Source organism: Pongo pygmaeus, chromosome 4 (assembly GCF_028885625.2).
Source record: "Pongo pygmaeus isolate AG05252 chromosome 4, NHGRI_mPonPyg2-v2.0_pri, whole genome shotgun sequence".
NCBI classification, from domain to species: Eukaryota; Metazoa; Chordata; class Mammalia; order Primates; family Hominidae; genus Pongo; species Pongo pygmaeus.
This window is the reverse complement of record NC_072377.2, coordinates 34009554-34026093: the sequence shown is the minus strand read 5'-3', so window position 1 is coordinate 34026093 and position 16540 is coordinate 34009554. Positions and strand designations below refer to the sequence as shown.

The following is a 16540-nucleotide window of genomic DNA, read 5'->3' as shown; positions in this document are numbered from 1 at the left end:
TGGACTGGGAGAATGGTTTTGGGATGATTCAAACACATTGCATTTATTGTGCACTTTATTTCTATTATTATTACACTGTAATATATAATGAAATAATTATACAACTCACCATAATGTAGAATCAGTGAGAGCCCTAAGCTTGTTTTCCTGCAACTAGATGGTCCCATCTAGGGGTGATGGGAGACAGTGACAGATCATCAGGCATTAGATTTTCATAAGGAGTGTGCAACCTAGATCCCTTGCATGCACAGTTCACAATAGGGTTTGCATTCCTATGATAATCTAATGCTGCTGCTGATCTGACAGGAGGTCAAGTTCAGGCAGTAATGTGAGCAATGGGGAGCAGCTGTAAATACAGATAAAGCTTTGCTTGCTCGCCGGATGCTCACCTCCTGCTGTGCAGCCTGGTTCCTAACAGGCTGAGATATAACAGACTGGGGATTGGGGACCCCTGGCGTACATGGCTTGTCTTTTCTAGAGATATTAACTTAAATTTTATCTTAAATCTTGATTATTGAGAGCCCTTTTTCTAATTAATTTTTTTTTGAGATGGGGTCTCACTTTGTCACCTAAGCTGGAGTGCAGTGGCCCATTCACAGCTCACTCCAGCCTCAACCTCCTGGGCTCAAACAATACTCCTGCCTCAGCTTCAAGTAGTTGGAGACCCCTTTTTCATATGGATGTCTAAAGTCCAAATCATGTGCTAGGAAAGATTTGAAGGCCTTCCCTCTCAGCTTCACTAATTCTGATAGGCCTTTTATGCTCTCTTTGTGGCAGACCTCCAAAATCTAGAGCAGGAAAGAGGATCCCTGGTTTTGCCTTTAAATATCCAGAGAGTTTAGATTCTGCCAAATTGATCATTTGCCTTTTCACAGATACTTCCTCAGAAAGAAAAATTCTAATTTTTCCTAGAATTTTCTGTATTATTCCAGCAATCTTTCCTCCAGATCCAGAAACACTTTAATTCTCATAGGATAACAGGGTATGGTGCAGCCTCACCTGAACCCACAGGTGTCATACCTGAGGCATCCAGGTTACTCACCGGGAACTTGTACCACTGTGATTGCTGTCTGGATTGCAATTGTTTTACTGGCCTATTTCTCTAATGCCATTCTTCTTGATGAAGCCTGATAGAACTGCTGTGAACATATTCTCATATACATATGTCAGGTTCATGACTACACCAAAGGTCATGTTGCAGTCCAAAGGGAGTGGGTGGATGAGCAGAAAGAACACTCAGGGGCCGTAGGCTGGTGAAAGATTATTTTATTCAGCAGCAACTCTCATCAGCAGCTTTCTCACACTGTCTGCCCCATCTGGGCTGCTCAGTCTGGCTCCCACACACAGCTGCATGGCTGGCTCTCTCTTGCTTTCAGGGTCAGCAGCTTAACTCTTTCTTTCTCTCTGGGCATGAGCGAGCCGAGCTGTGTCCTGGCTCCCCTCTGTCCATCTTTGCAGATGGACAGCTTTGACTCTCTCTCTTTCTCTTGGTGCAGCATGACCACACAGTGTCAAACAGGGCAGTTATATCTTTTACAGACAACAGTGGCTTAGAGCCAAGTGATGGCCTTCCCATGTTATGGCTCCATGGCTGTGATAACAAGTCCAGTTACACACCTGCACTCTAAACTTGCTGAGTCACACAGGATGTAAACATCCTACCTCAGCCTATCCTTCACCAAAGCACAGCCACGTTCCTTACAACGTGACAGAGGGCTGAGACATTCAGATCTCTACCTTTCCAGTGTCTGGAAGTAGTTTATCACAGTGGCTTTCCTCCTCTTCGTGCATTAATCTGTCTGAAACAAAATCAAGGTTGTCATCCTCAGGTTTCTCCCAGAGGCAGTCTTGGAAAAATGCAATTCTGCAGTATTGAATCCCAGAGGGGTTTGACTTGGAATCAGATGTATCTGGCATGATGACCTACTCTGTCACTAATCAGCATGTGACACTGGCCATTCACCTAACTACTTAGGAGCTTTAGTTTTCTCACCCCTGAAATGAAGTGGATGATATTGCCTCTACTTACTTTGTAGAGTTGTTGTAAGGATCAAAAGAGAAAATGTGTGCAATGAACTCTGTTCATGATAAAAGGCCATTCAAACAAGGCCCTGGACAAACGTCAAGCTCTAGGTAAAGTTAAGGCTGGCTATTGGACATTGACTAATCTCTCGCTTCCTGGACTTGGGGCAGGACGCCTGTGGACAGGTTAGTGAAGTAAGCCCTGCCAATGGAGAAACTGGCCTGAGAAGGTGTTCACTCCCCAGTACTACACAGTCAGGGTGCTCAAACTGTTCCTTAACTCTGGAGGACTTGACCTACCGTGGGTGCTAGTACTGCCATGTGTCTGACATTGCATGGAAGCTTTGGATAAACATTTTATTTTTACCATAATACAGGACTTTATAATTTCCACTAAGGAAACTAGGGCTTAGAGTATTTATATCACCAATATATACTTGATCACAAAACTAATATTGAATAGTCTCAATTCTAAGAAACCATCACCTGGGGGATTATGTCATTTTAATTACAGCTTTTCAGAAAGAAATGAAACACTACACAATTAATATGTACATCAGTTGTAGGACACATGCCAGTTTCAGAATGTTAAAATTTGTATGGGGGAGGCTGGGCGCAGTGGCTCATGCCTATAATCCCAGCACTTTGGGAGGCCAAGGCAGGCAATCACTTGACCTCAGCAGTTCAAGACCAGCCTGGGCAATATGGCAAAACCCCGTCTCCACTGAAAATACAAAAAAAATTAGCCCGGCTTGGTACAGCGCATGCCTGTAGTCCCAGCTACTCAGGAGGCTGAGGTGGGAGGATCACTTGAGCCCAAGAGGCAAAGGTCGCAGTGAGCCAAGATTCCGCCACTGCATTCCAGGCTGGGCAGCAGAGTGAGACCCCATCTTAAAAAAAAAAATCATATGGGAGAAAAAGTGATTCTTCTGATGGAAGAAATGTAGTAAGAGATAATAATGAGCTTGAAAAATCCTCAGCTGGGTTTGACAGCAAAACCATGCATCATCTGCACAACTCCGCACACTTCCTCACTGATATTTTGTCTGTTTCTTCTGAAGTTTTGGCAACTGCTGATTTGACAACCCCTTTATCACTTCTGTTAGAATGAATATTGCTCTTTTCATAGCTAAGTCTAGCAGATCTTGATTTATTTCTGAAGTGAATCATAAAGATTTTTACTTTTTTTTGTAATAATCTGTCTTCCCACATAGGCAACGTTGCCTTTTTATTTTAGCGGTAACTTTACCATCTAAGTTATTTGCTGGAAAGTAACAGGAAGTGACAGCCTTTCCTTATGGCCTTGGATTTCATGTATTTGCTAACTAGCCCTTCTGTCTTATTCTAGTTCTTGTCTCCATGTTTATTGAATTTTACAGATTGTCTATGGCAGTACTGCATTTTATGGACCTGAATTTTTACAAATGAATGAAATGGGGGAATAGCCTTTGTTTTGCTAAATACAGACAAACCATATTTTCATACACAGCATGTTCCCAGAAACATTTACTAAAGTCCAGTGTGCAAAAGTCAAAACCTAGAATTGTATGTTATAGGAGAACTTCTATCCTATGAAGGCAAAAATTGAGTAGCAGAAAGATGAATCATACACTGAGTATCCCTACATTTATTTTACAGTTGATATAATTTTTTGTATGTCTAAACCGTCACACTCTTTTGACACCCCTGAGCATTTCAGATTAAGAGATTCCAAGAAGAAGTGCTTAGAGGAGTGGCAATTAAATGGAAGCCTTTAGGAACATATAAGAAATGACCGCAAGACCACCAATGTCCAGACCACAAGGCTCTCCATGATGGCCTCAGCCCATCTTTCTCTGTCTACCCCTACCCCCTGCTCTAGCATTCTGACCAACTTACTGTTCCCAGACAAGCCGTGTGGGTTCACAGCCTCTGTGCATGCCATTACCTCCACTTCAAATGTCCCCCACACTATTTTGCCAGCCACATGAGCATTTACTCATTAAGATTCAGCTCAAGCTTTGACTCCTTTATTTAAGCTTTTCTTGACTTCTTCAGGTGAAGTTGACTGTCTCCTCCTTTGTGTCCTCACTAGATTGTAGAAAACTATGGCATATAATCTTTATTTCTTCTATTCATTTATGTGAACTCTCCTGCCTCAGCTAGATTGCAAACCACTTAGGGTAGAGATACACAGCTTGGAATATAGTAAGTGCTCAATGAAGGGAAAGTGGGGTGGGGAGAGGGACAGGCAGACCCATGAATTTTGATGCTGTTCCACTTAGAATTTTTGGAATAAATTTTTTTTTAACTTTTATTTTAAGTTCAGGGTACAAGTGCAGGTTTGCTACATAGGTAAACTTGTGTCATAGGGGTTTCTGGTACAGATTATTTCATCACCCAGGTATTAAGCCTAGTGCCCATTAGTTATTTTTCCTGATACTCTCCCTCCTCCCACACTCCACCCTCCATTAGGCCCCAGTGTGTGGTGTTCCCCTCCATGTTTCCATGTGTTCTCATCATTTAGCTCCCACTTATAAGTGAGAACATGTGGTATTTGGTTTTCTGTTCCTGTGTTAGTTTGCTAAGGATAATGGCCTCTAGCTCTATCCATGTTCCTGCAAAGGACATGAGCTCATTCTTTTTTATGGCTTCATAGTATTCCATAGTGTATATTACCACATTTTCTTTATCCAATTTATCATTGATGGGCATTTAGGTTGATTCCATGTCTTTGCTATTGTGAATAGTGCCACAATGAACATATGCGTACATGTGTCTTTATAACAGAATAATTTCTATTCCTTTGGGTATATACCCAGTAATGGGATTGCTGGGTCAAATAGTATTTCTGTCTTTAGGTCTTGAGGAATCACCACACTGTCTTTCACAATGGCTGAACTAATATACTCTCCCGCCAACAGTGTATAAGCATTCCTTTTTCTCCACAACCTAATCAGCATCTGTTATTTTTTTACTTTTTAATAATAGCCACTCTGACAGATGTGAAATGGTATCTCATTGTGGTTTTGATTTGCATTTCTCTAATGATCAGTGATATTGAACTTTTTTTCATATGATTGTTGACCGCATGTATGTCTTTTTTTGAAAAGTGTCTGTTCATGTCCTTTGCCCACTTTTTTATGTGGTTGTTTGTTTTTTGGGTTTTTTTTTTTTTTGGTATAAATTTAAGTTCCTTAGAGATGTTGGATATTAGAGCTTTGTCAGATGCATAGTTTGCAAAAGTTTTCTCCCATTCTGTAGGTTGTCTGTTTACTCTGTTGATAATTTCTTTTGCTGTACAGAAGCTCTTTAGTTTAATAGATCCCATTTGCCAATTTTTGCTTCTATTGTAATTGCTTAAGAACAAAGCTGGAAGCATCAGCCTAAGAGACTTCAAAGTATACTACAGGGCTACAATAACCAAAACAGCATGGTACTGGTAAAAAACAGTAATATGGACCAATGGATCAGAATAGAGAACCCAGAAATAAGACCACACACCTACAACTATCTGATCTTCGAATTATTTTAAGGGTTTTATGAATGCATTTAGCATAAGGCCAGAAAGGAATTCTTTCTGTATTTCAGAAAGAATTATTTTAAGGGTCTTATGAATGTGTTTAGGAAAAGGCTGGAAAGTAAATCCTTCCATATCCCAATTTAGTATTTGATGTATAACTTTGAGAGGAAGAAAGTATTCTGAAATCAAAACAGAGCACAAACTCAGTGATCTCATACATTTATGATACTCTAGAATGCTGGGATAGTTTAATCATCTAGTTTATCCTCTTTTGAATACCAACGGAGAAATGGAGGCTTAGAGAAGTGCAGTGATTAATCTACAGTCACATAACCACTTGACGCCAGAGTCATAGATGGAGTTGGTCTGTTAGTCTCCCAATCCTATGTTTGTTAGTTGTGCTATACTTCTCTGAATATTCTGTAGGAGTCCAGCCTGGGAAGTGTATTAGGATTTCATAAATCAAAAATAGCAAAAGAAAGAAAAGGTTTTGATTTCATTTTACCTCTGCCAGTGGCCCCAGTAAGCTAAGGATATTTTTCATTCTAACTCAATTTGCTTTGCAAATCACAGGAGTTAAACAAACTGATGTAGGGATGTGGTAACTGGATACTATCAGACCTATTTGGTTTCAACAGGGCATTCACCAGTCTTTCTGTTCTCATTAGCCTGCCTCTTGTCGTCAGTCTAGTTCGCAGGCTTTACATTAGGAAAACAGGAATACAAACGGCCTTCCTCTCAGGCAATAAGAAAATGAATATAACATAACAATTGTCATTCAGCACACAAAAGCAAAAGAGCATTAGGACTGGAGTGACTTAATATGCTGTCACTTCCCTCTTGCTAACAGAATCAGAGGCTCTTTTGAAAATGGAATAGAATAATCATAGATTTAGTGAGTGTCTTCCCTTATTACTGACTTCAGCATATTAATAAATTTTATTTCCCACTGAATGTGAATACGCTCTTGACAAAAGAGTAATGCTAATTTGAAAAATAAATTTAGGAATAACAGATTATAGCAACAAATGGAAAATAAAAAAGTAAAATCTCATTTTATGCTTATGTCTTTTAAATCCCCTTTTCCTAATGAACAGTACTCTTGTTTTAACTATGGGCTATTTCCTGGAAATTTATTTTGTCAGACAAATAGTTGCTTTGAGTGGAAGCTATTAGCATGCTTTCTCATTTGTTCTATGGCAAATTTTAAGTTTGCTGTTACTGTTTTTCTTTGTGTGCTTATTGTGTGTCAGGAAAATAAAGTTTTTAATTTGCACTTTTGGGAAGCTGTTGGCAAGTATTGCTTATTTCTGATAACCTAAACACACTTGATTTATGGAAGTACCAGAGCATCAATCTGCCCCCTCATCACATGGGCCCATATGTTTCCAAAATACAGACCAATGTTTGAAGTCAGGTGACTTGGTGAAATCTGCCAATAGAGGAAGAAAGGGGAGCAGTATTTTGGGGTCTATGTCTACTGAAAAATCTTGAGGAATTTTCTTTCCTCAACCACAGCCCTAGAATCATGGCTATTCCACCATAGCCAGAAAGACAGCATGGTCTTTTACCCTTCAGAGAGAAGAGCCAGATGAAAATATACCTTACAGCAAGGGATACCCTTTCTTGGTGACTTGTTTCCTTGGCCAAGACTGCCAATGAGATCATTGATGGAAGGATTCAGAGGGTAAAGAAGCACATTCTTTATCCCGTGATTACCAGAGATCTCTTTAGCCCACTGGGAGCCCTCCCAGCTGGCATTTTCTCCTAACTCAATGTTGATTCAACAGCTTCATAATGGCCATCTACACTGTGTCTGTCCCTGTGCTAGGGATCCATGGTGCAATGCGGAACAGGGCAGGGCAGGGCAGGCTCTGCTTTCATGGCAGTGATGGATAGTATAAAGGATGGACAAAATCAATAAAAGTTGCTCTGCAGTTTAGCTTTGTGGGATGAAAACAGAAGAGGAGCTGAGACAAATTACAAGAGAAATCCTCCTTTAGATCAGGTATTCCATGAGGACCTCTCAGAAGAGGTGCCATTGAAAATGAGGCATAAAAAAAAAGCAGTGGTGGGTAATGCAGAGGAAGGAACCTTCAGGACATGGGAACCCCAAGGACATTGTATTAACTCAAGGAGAACCTGGGGAAGAACCTGGGCTGACGAGCACAGATGTTAGCCTCCATCCCACCTACCTCGGGTCCCCACCTCAGTGTGGGCAGTAACAAGACCGGTCGGGCCAGGTCTGGCCATGAGACACCAGGCTGCAGAGGGAAGATAAGCAGAAGGCCTATGGCAAGCACTAGAGTTCTAAACAGACCAGAGAACAAGTCCTAGAAGCACAAGTTATGATCAGATAAAATCTTTGTTGGTCAGGGAGTGGGGAGCTGCCAAAATCCAAGAGGTCAGAGAGTCAACAAAAGCAGCACTCTGGAACAGGCTGTGTAAACTTGGTTGTAGGTGACCCAGACCCATCAGTGTTTATCATGGTCCAAGGGAAATCAGCAGCCTGCTGGCGAACCTGGGCTGCTGCACAAGGGGTGGGGTCAGAGAGGAAGGGAGTGAGTAGGGCCTGTGTAGTGGCTATCAGGGGCAAGTGCTGAGAAGACTCTCAGTGATGGCTGCAGGTGATGGCGCTGCAGGAGGAATGGTGAGGGTGGGGGCAAGGACAGGGTTTGCTCACACCCATGAGTCAAACCACTGAGTAAGTTATTCAGTTTATTTCCCTACTCAAGGCCCTTCATGAGAGAGACATAGTAACCTATTCTGCTTCCAGCATCATAGAGAAAACCAGTATTCTGAAGGAAAAACGGAGAAGGCTTAGCAGCGTTGCCCACTCCTGGGAAGGGTTAGGCAGGCCACTCTGCCTCCAGTGAATACTGACTTCCAAAGGGAACGGCCACCCACTAGGGCAGATGCTGTGCCAGCAGGCACTCCAGCCCCAGGGTCTATAATCTCCCCACAGCTGGGAGGTAGCAGTTATGATCCCAGTTTAGAGATGGGACACCTGAGGCTCAGCGTACTTCAGTGACAGGCCCAAGGGCTCAAGACTAGTGAGTGGCAGAACTGGAATTCTCACCCACCTCTGTTGGCCCTCAAAACCCTCACACTCCTATGCATGTGTTTCCCGACATCGGGAGCTACTGGGGTGCCTCCTGCTCTGTGGTGTGGGAGGGAAAGCAGGGTTCACCCGAACTAGACCTAACCCCTCTTTATGACTGGATGCCTGGCACCTCCATGGCTGAGGGGAAGGAAGGGAGGCCTGATGCCAATGACTCAGAGATCGCCTTTGATTTTTCTGTCCGTACAGTGCTCCAGAAACTGCAGTGGGGGCTTCAAGATACGCGAGATTCAGTGCGTGGACAGCCGGGACCACCGGAACCTGAGGCCATTTCACTGCCAGTTTCTGGCCGGCATTCCTCCCCCATTGAGCATGAGCTGTAACCCGGAGCCCTGTGAGGCATGGCAGGTGGAGCCTTGGAGCCAGGTAGGGCCCCCAGAAAGGGAGAGATGTCCTCACACAACCTGGCAAGCCATGAATCTCGGTGTTACTGCAGAAGTGTAGAAATCAGGGAAGACCACACCTGTGTCCTGCCAATGACTGGCCTCTGTTCAGTGATCCCACCCTGTATGTGAGAAGCTGAATGGGTCTAACACTTTCAGGAGGTGAAAAAATTCCATGGAAAAGACAATGTGTTATAATTTTAATCACAGCAGTTCAGTGTTGTGTTGCAACCTGGTCTCCCAATGGATATACTGGGGAATTGGTGTCCCTGCAGGGGAAATGAATACAATGGGATGATTTGAACAAGGACGAATCTGATGAGAGCCATTTACAGACAGAGCCTAACATGCCTCTCTGAGGCTTCTGCAGTCAGGCTGGGAGAAACAGCCCTATCTTTTCCACACAGTATAATATTAGAGTTTCATCTCTTACATCTCTCAGATCATTGTACAAATAGCGAGTGTGTGAGTGTGTGTGTGTGTGTGCTCTCTTTATGGGGGCCCTGGCTCTGCTGGGTCTTAGTTTTACTTTGGCACATGAAAACAAGGTTATTTGGTGAAGTTCTTTGGTGAAGTGTGATGATCTCATTTTTCAACAGGCAAATGTTTAAATATCTCAACAGCTAAAACATACTCCCAACTATATCCCAAATGATAGAAAGAAGGCCAAAAAATAAAAATAAAAAAGGAACCCCGCATATTTTGAGTGTGTCCAGGAGCTAGGCACTTTGCCTATGATACTTGGTTTAATTGTCTCCATGACCTGGATGGTAGGCATTTTTAATCCTATTTTATAGGGGACGAAATTGAGACTTAGGCTGAGAAACCTACCTGAGACACACAATGAGAAAATAAATGGAGTTTTAATTCAAACATAAGGTATTCACAACCAGAAAGATTTGATTGCTCATCTTTGATTGCCCGTCTTTGATCCTGCTATGCTATGGAACTTAGCCCAATGGGCATTGAGCAAAAAGTGAACTAAGGGGAAAGAATGAATCAATAACTACTTTGGGGGGCACCTACCATGTGCCAGTGAAGGGAAGGCAGAGAATCCCAACCCGAGGCTACAGAGTTAGTGTCAAAGCCTGTGGAGGACTGAGCCCCGAGTTACTTACCACCCACCAGCCAAGCATCCACACTGATTCCTGAGGCTCTGGGCCACTAGCTAGAGTTTTCTAGGGCAGCAGCCACCACTGTCCCCTCTTCATCCTCCTTCCCCTGCCTAGTTCTTGAGTACATGAAGTGCCTGTTACTCCCAGGCTCTTAACCCAGACCTCCAAACTCTCCATATGTGCTGAGCCTGGCCTGGACCTGTTCAGGCAGCAGATTCTAAAATCCAGGAATTCACAGAAGAGCTTAAATTGCCCTGTCATAGAAATGACATTTGCAGGCGGTCAAAGATGAGCAATCAAATCTTTCTGGTTATGAAAAAGATCTATTCTTTATGTTTCCTCAGTAGCTTCTCAGATCCCCATCAGGAACCTGTTCCCTGAAGCTGTTCTGTCTCTCTCCTTTCTAAATTGCCCTGTTTTGAGCAAACCACAAAGTTGGTAGAGTTCCCTCTTAAGCAGTAGTAGAGATAGAAAATGTAAAAGTCAGTTGAGTACCCGGAGCTGCTGTTAAGGGATTGGGCATCTTTAGGTACTTTCCTTGCCCGTGGTGCTGACTGCCATCCTGGGAATGTTACAAACCCATCTGGCAAGCATATCGGCCCGCCCCAACTACCCTCCATGGCAGATGCATTTTAGCTGGGGGACCATCTCTACACCAGTGGCAGTCAAGCTTTATCATGCTTCAGGACAACCTGGAGGGCTTGTCAACACACAGATGGTTAGGTCCCACCCCCAGAATGGCCAATTCAAGGGATCTGAGGTAGAGCCTGAAATTTTGCATTTCTAGCAAACACTCAGAAGATGCTGAAGTTGCTGGTCTGAGAAGCATTTGAGAACCACTTTTTTGACCCCCTTTTCCTGGAAGTTACTTGGCCAGGTGGTGCTAAATCTATGTGCACATAGGTGGGTATGCACAAGAACCCCAGATGTGGAATTCCTCTCCCTCTCTCCTCAGATGGGGTTAAAAACAGGTTGAATAAGTGGGAAAAAAGTTGATGTTGATTCTCAAAGCTGGAATATTGTGAAGGCACTACATTAGTTCTTTTATTGAGCAGAAAAGGTTAATTGCATATAATTTCCCTGTTTTCTATGATACTACCACACACATACTACCTGATGTGATAGACATGATGTTTGCAAGACAGCCATAATTATCTTGTTGTTATTGTTGTAACCATGCTGAAACTAAGATTTTTCAAAGTGCTTTTCCAAATATTCAAAGAACTTTTCAAATATTCTTGGTGAATTATTTTATTTCCTCCTAAAAAACTCATGCAAATGAGATAATGTATCTTATAGAATTATTCTAGTAAGCAAAAACCTGACATGTTTCAGAATTGTACCCTTTTAGAAATCTGACTTGTCATCTTGAATTTATTTTGTTGTATTACAGCCAATGCATCTGAGTCCTGAGCAAATCCATCCATTTTATTACTCCTACTATGGACAAATTTAATTCTAAAACTTTATGCAGCAGAAAAGGAAGACTAAATCTCATTTTAATAGGAGGCAAACAAAATTGTATTGCAAATGTGTGCCCCCTTTTGGGCTGTCAGAGATAATCATTATAAAAAATCTAAATCATTATAAAAAATCTAAATCTTCTGACTTTTCTCCTTCTTATATCTTCAGGATTTGCTTCATCAATATTTCTACCTCTCTTTAATTCTTGTTTCCCCTTTTTTTTTTAAAATAGTGAGTGGTCATTGTAAGGAACTTGCAGGAATGCTATAAATTCCAATACAGATACCAATATTCCTAGTAACAATGTACACAACAAAAATGACGGTATGAAGTTCTTCACTTATCATTAAACATGTCTCCACCTGACTTTTACCTAATCTTGTCACTGCTGTGTATCAGTGCTCCAGGTCCTGTGGAGGCGGAGTTCAGGAGAGAGGAGTGTTCTGTCCAGGAGGCCTCTGTGACTGGACAAAAAGACCCACATCCACCATGTCTTGCAATGAGCACCTGTGCTGTCACTGGGCCACTGGGAACTGGGACCTGGTAAGACTTGGTTATACATACTTTTTTTTACTTTAGCTTTTTTTTTTTTTTTTTAATACTGTAAGTTCTAGGGTACCTGTACACAATATGCAGGTTTGTTACATAGGTATACATGTGCCATGTTGGTTTGCTGCACCCATCAACTCATCATTTACATTAGGTATTTCTCCTAATGTTGTACCTCCCCCAGCCCCCCACCCCCCGACAGGCCCCAGTGTGTGATGTTACCTGCCCCGTGTCCAAGTGTTCTCATTGTTCAGTTCCCACCTGTGAGTGAGAACATGCAGTGTTTGGTTTTTTGTCCTTGTGATAGTTTGCTGAGAATGATGGTTTCCAGCTTCATCCATGTCCCTACAAAGGACATGAACTCATCCTTTTTTATGGTTGCATAGTATTCCATGGTATATATGTGCCACATTTTCTTAATCCAGTCTATCATTGCTAGACATTTGGGTTGGTTCCAAGTCTTTGCTATTGTGAATAGTGCTGCAATAAACATACATGTGCATGTGTCTTTATAGTAGCATGATTTATAATTCTTTGGGAATATACCCAGTAATGGCATTGCTGGGTCAAATGGTATTTCTAGTTCTAGATCCTTGAGGAATCACCACACTGTCTTCCACAGTGGTTGAACTAATTTACACCCCCACCAGCAGCGTAAAAGCATTCCTATTTCTCCAAATCCTCTCCAGCATCTGTTGTTTCTTGACTTTTTAATGATCGCCATTCTAACTGGCATGAGATGGTATCTCATTGTGGTTTTGATTTGCATTTCTCTGATGACCAGTGATGATGAGCATTTTTTCATGTGTCTGTTGGCTGCATAAATGTCTTCTTTTGAGAAGTGTCTGTTCATGTCCTTTGCCCACTTTTTGATGGGGTTGCTTGTTTGTTTTCTTGTAAATTTCTTTAAGTTCTTTGCAGATTCTGGATATTAGCCCTTTGTCCGCTAAGTAGATTGCAAAAATTTTCTCCCATTCTGTAGGTTGCCTTTTCACTCTGATGGTAGTTTTGTTTGCCATGCAGAAGCTCCTTAGTTTAACTAGATCCCACTTGTCAATTTTGGCTTTTGTTGCCATTGCTTTTGGTGTTTTAGTCATGAAGTCTTTGTCCATGCCTATGTCCTGAATGGTATTGCCTAGGTTTTCTTCTAGGGTTTTTATGGTTTTAGGTCTAACATTTAAGTCTTTAATCCATCTTGAATTAATTTTTGTATAAGGTGTAAGGAAGGGGTCCAGTTTCAGCTTTCTACATATGGCTAGCCAGTTTTCCCACCACCATTTATTAAATAGGGAATCCTTTCCCCATTTCTTGTTTTTGTCAGGTTTGTCAAAGATAAGATGGCTGTAGATGTGTGCTGTTATTTCTGAGGCCTCTGTTCTGTTCTTTTGGTTTATATATCTGTTTTGGTACCAGTACCATGCTGTTTTGGTTACTGTAGCCTTGTAGTATAATTTGAAGTCAGGTAGCCTGATGCCTCCAGCTTTGTTCTTTTTGCTTAGGATTGACTTGGCACTGTGGGCTCTTTTTTGGTTCCATATGAACTTTAAAGTAGTTTTTTCCAATTCTGTGAAGAAAGTCATTCGTAGCTTGATGGGGATGGCATTGAATCTATAAATTATCTTGGGCAATATGGCCATTTTCATGATATTGATTCTTCCTATCCATGAGCATGGAATGTTCTTCCATTTGTTTGTGTCCTCTTTTATTTCATTGAGCAGTGGTTTGTAGTTCTCCTTGAAGAGGTCCATCACATCCCTTGTAAGTTGGATTCCTAGGTATTTTATTCTCTTTGTAGCAATTGTGAATGGGAGTTCACTCATGATTTGGCCTCTGTTTGTCTGTTATTGGTGTACAGGAATGCTTGTGATTTTTGCACATTGATTTTGTATCCTGAGACTTTGCTGAAGTTGCTTATCAGCTTAAGGAGATTTTGGGCTGAGATGATGGGTTTTTCTAAATATACAATCATGTCATCTGCAAACAGGGACAATTTGACTTCCTCTTTTCCTAATTGAATACACTTTATTTCTTCCTCTTGCCTGATTGCCCAGGCCAGAATTTACAACACTATGTTGAATAGGAGTGGTGAGAGAGGGCATCCCTGTCTTGTGCCAGTTTTCAAAGGGAATGCTTCCAGTTTTTGCCTATTCAGTATGATATTGGCTGTGGGTTTGTCATAAATAGCTCTTATTATTTTGAGATACGTTCCATCAGTACCTAGTTTATTGAGAGCTTTTAGCATGAAGGGTGTTGAATTTTGTTGAAAGCCTTTTCTGCATCTATTGAGATAATCATGTGATTTTTGTTGTTAGTTCTGTTTATGTGATAGATTACATTTATTGATTTGTATATGTTGAACCAGCCTTGCATCCCAAGGGTGAAGCTGACTTGATCATGGTGGATAAGCTTTTTGATGTGCTCCTTGATTTGGTTTTCCAGTATTTTATTGAGGATTTTTGCACTGATGTTCATCAGGGATATTGATCTAAAATTCTCTTTTTTTGTGGTGTCTCTGCCAGGCTTTGGTATCAGGATGATGCTGGCCTCATAAAATGAGTTAGGGAGGATTCCCTCTTTTTCTATTGGTTGGAATAGTTTCAGAATAAATGGTACCAGCTCCTCTTTGTATCTCTCATAGAATTCGGCTGTGAATCCTTCTGGTCCTGGACTTTTTTTGGTTGGTAGGCTGTTAATTATTGCCTCAATTTCAGAGTCTGTTATTGGGCTATTCAGAGATTCATCTTCTTCCTGGTTTAGCCTTGGTAGGGTGTATGTGTCCAAGAATTTATCCATTTTATCTGGGTTTTCTAGTTTATTTGCAATTAGGTGTTTATAGTATTCTCTGATGGTAGTTTGTATTTCTGTGGGATTGGTGGTGACATCCTCTGTATCATTTTTTATTGTGTCTATTTGATTCTTCTCTCTTTTCTTCTTTATTAGTCTTGCTATCAGTCTATCAATTTTGTTGATCTTTTCAAAAAACCAGCTCCTGGATTCATTCATTTTTTGAAGGGTTTGTCGTGTCTCTATCTCCTTCAGTTCTGCTCTGATCTTAGTTATGTCTTGCCTTCTGCTAGCTTTTGAATTTGTTTCCTCTTGCTTCTCTAGTTCTTTTAATTGTGATGTTAGGGTGTTGATTTTAGATCTTTCCTGCTTTCTCTTGTGGGTATTTAGTGCTATAAATTTCCCTCTACACACTGCTTTAAATGTGTCCCAGAGATTCTGGTACATTGTGTCTTTCTTCTCACTGGTTTCAAAGAACATCTTTATTTCTGCCTTCATTTCGTTATGTACCCAGTAGTCATTCAGGAGCAAGTTTTTCAGTTTCCATGTAGTTGTGTGGTTTTGAGTGGGTTCTTAATCCTGAATTCTAATTTGATTGCACTGTGGTCTGAGAGACAGTTTGTTGTGATTTCTGTTCTTTTACATTTGCTGAGGAGTGCTTTACTTCCAATTATGTGGTCAATTTTAGAATAAGTGCGATGTGGTGCTGAGAAGAATGTATCTTCTGTTGATTTGGGGTGGAGAGTTCTGTAGATGTCTAATAGCTCTGCTTGGTGCAGAGCTGAATTCAAGTCCTGGATATCCTTGTTAACCTTCTGTCTCCTTGATCTGTCTAATATTGACAGTGGGGTGTTAAAGTCTCCCATTATTATTGTGTGGGAGTCTAAGTCTCTTTGTAGGTCTCTAAGGACTTGCTTTATGAATCTGGGTACTCCTGTATTAGGTGCATATATATTTAGTATCATTAGCTCTTCTTGTTAAATTGGTCCCTTTACCATTACGTAATGGCTTTCTTTGTCTCTTTTGATCTTTGTTGGTTTAAAATCTGTTTTATCAGAGACTAGGATTGCAACCTCTGCTTTTTTTTGCTTTCTATTTGCTTGGTAGATCTTCCTCCATCCCTTTATTTTGAGCCTATGTGTTTCTTGCATGTGGGATGGGTCTCCTGAATATAGCACACCGATAGGTCTTGACTCTTTATCCAATTTGCCAGTCTGTGTCTTTTAATTGGGGCATTTAGCCCATTTACATTTAAGGTTAGTATTGTTATGTGTGAATCTGATCCTGTCATTTTGATGCTAGCTGGTTATTTTGCCCATTAATTGATGCAGTTTCTTCCTAGTATTGATGGTTTTTACAATTTGGCATGTTTTTGCAGTGGCTGGTACTGGTTGTTCCTTTCCATGTTTAGTGCTTCCTTCAGGAGCTCTTGTAAGGCAGGCCTGGTGGTGACAAAATCTCTCAACATTTGCTTGTCTGTAAAGGATTTTATTTCTCCTTCACTTAGAAAGCTTAGTTTGGCTGTATATGAAATTCTGGGTTGAAAATTCTTTTCTTTAAGAATGTTGAATATTGGCCCCCACTCTCTTCTCTCTTGTAG

The 16540-nt window shown here is 41.3% G+C and overlaps 1 protein-coding gene across 1 annotated transcript in view; it reads left to right on the top strand.

Annotated features, from left to right (window-relative positions):
* The window catches only part of ADAMTS12 (ADAM metallopeptidase with thrombospondin type 1 motif 12), a 381409-nt gene that overhangs the window by 346795 nt on the left and 18074 nt on the right, over positions 1–16540 (top strand). The window contains exons 21-22 of the mRNA XM_054489129.2: positions 8835–9011; positions 12007–12150. Of these exons, the coding sequence (XP_054345104.1) occupies positions 8835–9011; positions 12007–12150 (321 nt within the window). The remainder of the gene's footprint in view (positions 1–8834; positions 9012–12006; positions 12151–16540) is intronic.